At 28.6% G+C, this 5,972-nt stretch overlaps 1 protein-coding gene across 3 annotated transcripts; it reads right to left on the bottom strand.

The window, feature by feature from the left end:
- Positions 1-686: 686 nt before the first annotated feature.
- LOC128295176 (uncharacterized) lies at positions 687-4,580 on the bottom strand. 3 transcript variants are annotated; one of them, XM_053030436.1, is made up of 5 exons: positions 4,310-4,565; positions 3,764-3,838; positions 3,624-3,681; positions 2,672-2,763; positions 687-953 (listed from the first exon to the last, which is right to left on the bottom strand). In XM_053030436.1, exons 2-5 carry the CDS (start codon positions 3,834-3,836, stop codon positions 697-699), a joined length of 480 nt encoding a protein of 159 aa, XP_052886396.1. In that variant the 5' UTR covers positions 3,837-3,838; positions 4,310-4,565; the 3' UTR covers positions 687-696. The 3 variants fall into 3 exon arrangements, 1 of the variants encoding a protein (XP_052886396.1); XR_008285509.1 differs by having other exon boundaries at positions 718-953; positions 3,572-3,681; positions 4,310-4,580; XR_008285510.1 differs by lacking the exon at positions 3,624-3,681 and having other exon boundaries at positions 718-953; positions 4,310-4,576.
- Between the last annotated feature and the right edge of the window lie 1,392 nt (positions 4,581-5,972).

Consider the following 5,972-nt stretch of genomic DNA (forward strand, 5'->3'; position numbering starts at 1 on the left):
TCGGGTAGGAGAAACCCTCTATCTGTACTTAGCTACCTTAGAGGAGATGATTATAGTGGTGCTAACTAGATCAGAAGGCGTGCATCAATTTTTGGTACATTACATCAGTAGAGTGCTCCAAAACGGTGAGCCAAGGTACTCAAAAATAGAAAAGTGTATCTTTGCTTTAATAATCACAGCTTGCAAGTTGCGGTCGTACTTCCAAGCCCATCCGATTGTTGTTGTGACCAATTAGCCTATGAAGGAGGTATTGTCCAAAGTAGACACTTCAGGAAAAATAAAGAAATGGAGATATCGAGCTAGTTGAATTTGGAATAGACTTCATGCCACGAATAGCGATAAAGCGCAAGTACTAGCTGATTTCATGCACTACAGCAAAATTGACTTTTAGCGGTGTTTTTTTAGGCCTTTAAAGTGCCACTAAAACTATTTGCGGCGTTTTTGCAAGTGCCGCAAAAAACGCCGCTATAGGAAACGTCGCTAAAGGTCGCTACAAACGTCGCTAAAGGTCATGACCTTTAGCAACGCTTTTCCCACAAACGCCGCTAAAGGTCATGACCTTTAACAGCGCTTTTCCCACAAACGCCGCTAAAGATCATGACCTTTAACAACGCTTCTCTTAAAAACGCCGCTAAAGGTCATAAAATTTTTAAAAAAATAAAATATTATAGAAGTCATGAAAAATATAAAAAAAAATTAAAATTCATTATCAAAATATTGAGAAGAAGAATAATATCTATGATATAAATATATATCCCACCAAATAGAAAGTTTATCAATAACAATCAAACAAAATACCGCACTTATCATACTACACCAGAAATCTAACAAAATACAAATAGAACAAAATAATGATAGAATGCACACTTTAATATCAGCAATTAGCTCAAACAAGTCGTCACTATGCATGAATTCAACTAATCCTGGACCATGCATCCAACAAAAACTCAAACCTGAGAAAAAAGAAACAAAAGTTAATGAATGACACATATAACGTCAAATTAATAATAAAATATGCAATTAACAAGTCAACATTAATGCCACATATAATATCAAATTGCACAACTTAATATACTCAATACATTAACATAAATATCATCACATTGAACAATGAATTTAACACATTCGAATAGATCAATTTTAAGCTCACTAATGGTTAATTTAGCATGTGAACAGCATATAAATATTTTGCATTTACAGCATGGTTTAATCAACTTCAAGCAGGAAATTAAATGCTGCAAATTTCCAGCATTCAAAATCATATATGGACAGCATTCAACTTCAAGCAGGAAACAATAATTAAAACTACCATTTTTTTCAGACACCTATTTTTTTTTCTTAATTTAGGTTCTCTTATTTAGTAAATCATAATAAACAGCATAAAACAACAAAAAGTAACTCACAGACCACATCAATAAATTTCAAGCACATATATTCTAGGATTCAATTATTCAAAGATTTGCAAGAAAATGTTGTTAAATCAAAGGGAAATAAACAATCGAAAAAAAATAAAACACATAACAGGCAATAAACTATCAAAAAAATGAGAACATCCAAAGATTTAAAAAAGAAAAATATAAAAAGTGTTTCATAAGGCTGAACACCGAAAAGTATAACAAAAACACTAAAAAAAAGAAAAAAGAAGCATAAATCTGATGGATTATAAATGAGTTATGCTTTGTGGATAAGTGATCTTCAAAACCAAACCAACAATAATTTTAATTGATTAAAAAATATATGCACTTAAATAGATTTGATTGTTTTATTTTTATTAATAAAGTCAATATTATCTGGTTTATTTCATATTTATTTTATTTAAAAAATTATATATAATATTTATAAATATTAAATATAAAATATTAATCAGTAATATAAAATACTTTTTAATAAACCTTGCAAATACAATCTATCACCAAACAATTTCAAAATGAACAAGTAAAAAAGTATTCCATAAATTAAACAATTAAATCATCCCATACTATTCATAATTCGAAAAATTTAAAAATATGCCTTAAATCCTTCTACTAATAAAAATTTAGAATTTAGTCCATATATTTTTCCAAATTCAAAATTTAAGTCCAACTATTAACGTTGTTTTAAAATCTAAAAATAGATAAACTAACTTCTTGAAAATAAAAGTATAAGGAGTAAATTTCAAAATTTAAAAGCGTATATGGACTTATGACATAGTTTAATCTTCTACAAATCCAAAATAAAGAATAAAATATTTAACTTTAAATCTAAAATTATATTTTAAAATTCATTTTTTATCTACCGATATACCATACTTTGGTCAGTAAAGGCGAAATCAATCGGTAAGCACTCATATAATTAGTACCAACTGTATTTTATACCGAATAAAACTTAAAATTTATTATTTTATTTACTACCAGAAAAAAAAAATCTGAATAACATTGACTACATTAAAAAATTGCTGAAATCCAGACTCAATCTTAAGTCACGCAAATAATAGTGGCTAGTTGATTAATAAATTTGACTATTATGTAGGATGGACCCAAATAATTAAGGAGATAAAAAAATATCATTTATGTTGTTTAATTAATAAGCATAAATTTAATATGCAAAAGGAAATGAAGACATAAAGTAAGAAATGCAGTTCCCTTTTCATGAATGTCAAGACAATAAAAGAACAGTGCGGGAGATAACAAACCTGGTTGGCGTAACTGATACCCATGTTTGCCCAAGCATGCACATAGTTTGGCTTCAAATCTAGTGCCCAAAGATCCAGTAAATTCAATAGTGCTGAAAATATGGCCACCACAGGCAAAGGGAAGTTTATCATCAAATAATTTTAAATGGACAATCTCAGTAACAAAGGCTAAACAAATCAAACTGCATATGCAAGATCTGAATGCATTAAAAAAAGGCATTTTGGAAGAGATGATCAAGGGTATATGTAAATTGAGGAAGTGCATAATCAAATCATCTAAATAAACCAATAGCTTCAACAAATCAAATAACTAATTACATGGAGCTAAATAGAAGAGCTAGTTTGTCTTCTAAGGTTCAACTAGGTGCAACATGTTATTTTGAGCATCTTTTTAGCAGCCTAAGGTTACAAAGATGGAGCAAGTAAATAATTCAACCCTATAAGAGAGCTGTATAACACACCAATGCATCACTTTACCATTGAAAGATAAGAAAGAAGAGAAATAGAGGAAAAGATGATGCAACCCATATGAGTTTGGCATACAGAAGATTAACATGTTGGGTTATCACATGTATAGCAGAAAACACTTTGATTAACACCAGAATATAACAATAACATTTCCAAAATGTAATGTTAGGGATAAGCTTCTAGTAATCTTAAGGAAAATTATATCCTATCACCGTATGTAAAACTCTAAGTTCAAAATATAATCACTGTAGTCATGGAAATCATATGCAAAAAGACACTCTTGTAATCACAACATTCACAACATAAGCAAACTATCCCACAGTAACATTAGAGGAAGCGACTTACACTCAAACCAAGATTGCAATATCAAGGCATTGTTCCAAAAGAAAAAACCAACCAAAAAAACAAAGAATTATATCCTAGTGTACTTACATATGCATAATACAAAGAATTAGCAAGCTCTAGTGGCGCAAGAGTACCATACTTTGGGTGATGACGTAACCATCCATACAGATACTTTAAAGCAGCAGTCTGTTCCAATTCTGAACTTTTCAAACAGTATTATTTGTTTGACACTCCAAAATTTTAATCTCATCTTGATTAAAGGGATAAGCATTGACTAACCATTTGTATGACTCACACCAAGAGCAAGAAGTACTTCCAGATTGATAGGATCGGCCTCTTGAGCACGCATCATTGCTGCAATAGTAATCAGTGAAATACATATTAAAAGGACCGTTGAGAGAGCTTCTAAAATAATTAACTGTTAAATAAATAGATTTTAATATTAAAAAAAGGGAAAATTCCTGCTGGAAAATACCTATAGATGAGATCTGGAAAATTCAAAAAAAAAAAAGGAAGGCAATAATAAATAAAGCTAAACAGAACAAATTAAATCAAGCAATTTTCATTTTTCACTGAACAAAGATGCAAACATTTTACTTCCTAACATACGGTAATATATGCAAACAGAAAAGAAGAAAACATAATTTTTCGCATCATGAGTGCAAGGATGTCTATGAAAATTTCAAGTTTCAGTGAGCGGATAAGGGTCGTCAACACGGTGTAGTTTAACCTTTTAGGTTGTTAACGTTAGCTAGTATGAAAGAATTGGGAGCCCTTTTCCAGACCTAGAAGCAACAATAGAAACCAAACTATCGAGCCCTTTACCGATTGGCTGTGGCAGTAGAGACCGACGACGACGGCGACGCAACAGAGGGGTTAGTCGAGGGCGATGCACCAGGTGGTCCGGTCGGTGTCTTCGGTGGCAAATGGGTTGGGAACTTGGGGATAAAAATTTAGGGATTAAAGGAGAAGAGAAGGAATTGGGGAAATTTTGTTAAGGGGAAAAAGAACAACCATCGGCAGCACTTGGAATAAATTGGATGAAACTAAAACGACAAAGTTTTGGTAAAAAAAAAATGACAGTTGCGGAGTTTATAAAAAAAAGGCCGCTAAAGGTGATCTATTGCTATGTTTATATGCTAGGGCTGCTAACTCCTTAAAATTATTGTAAAAATCAATTAAACCCATTCAAATTAAAATAAATTTTATTAATAAATTATTGTTGCACATTACATATATAATAACAAAATTAGTTTATATAATTTTATAAAATCATATTTATTATTTTCATATTAAAATATTATTTTGATAAAAATAAAAAGATCTTTTATTATTAATAGCATTATCGATATAAAGTTAATCGTGGAAATTATGTGTATGTACTAAAATAATTAAATATTATGAAAATTTAAAGATTATGGAAAATATTATTCATTTATAATTGGGAAATAAATTGGACAAATGTATATACATATTTTTAAGACAAATATTCATTTCATCTAGTCTAAAGTTTTCTAAATTAAAATTAATTGAACGTACAATGATAGTTTTATTTTTAACTAATTATATTTTAAAATATTAAGATCTAATAAAACTTTTTAATATATTTAAATTTCATTTCATATACTTTTAATTTAAATATTCTAACATTTTGTAATAGTTTTAAAATAATAGTAAAAATTATTTAAATATCCATGAATTTTTTATTAAATATTTTGATAAAAGATCATTAACATTGTATTAATTTAAATATTTAATAAAACTTTTTAATATATTTAAATTAAGTCCTCTAATTATTTTTACCATTTTAAGTTCATGGATAAAATCTCAAACTTGATTAGAGTATAGGGACTAACATCATATTTTAACCGTTGTATTTCAAAAGGTTGTTTGAATTGAATTCATAATTGGAAGGATTTAATTGAATGCTATTTTTAATTAAAATTTAATTGATTTTTACATGATTTTATCAAGAGTTTTATTTATTTATTTTATGTGACCATAATTTTAATAATTATTGTAATTTTATGTGACCATAATTATAATTAATTAATTAATTAATCTAAACCCTAAACTCCTAATCCCTAATCCCTAATCCTTAAACCATAAACCTTAAATCCTAAAACATAAACCCTTACCTTGAACTACTAACCCCTAAGCCTTAAACTCCAACCCTTGAACCATAATCCATAAAACTTTAAATAGTAACTCATAAACCTTAAACCCTTAATCATATGCCCTAAATCAGAATCCTAAACTATAATGATAATTAATTCAACATTTTAAAATTAATATTATCCCTTTTACAATTATATAAGAAAATATTTAACATATAAATTAAAAAACAATCAGTCATATACCAAAAATCTTTAAAATTATAGCGGCATTTTTCAAAAAGCGCCGCTAAAGCCACTAAAAGCTCAATATAAAACGATGTCGTTTTGTAAAACTTTTTGTGGAGTTTTTAAAAACGCCGTTAAAGATTGAG

This window comes from Gossypium arboreum, chromosome 7 (assembly GCF_025698485.1).
Source record: "Gossypium arboreum isolate Shixiya-1 chromosome 7, ASM2569848v2, whole genome shotgun sequence".
NCBI classification, from domain to species: Eukaryota; Viridiplantae; Streptophyta; class Magnoliopsida; order Malvales; family Malvaceae; genus Gossypium; species Gossypium arboreum.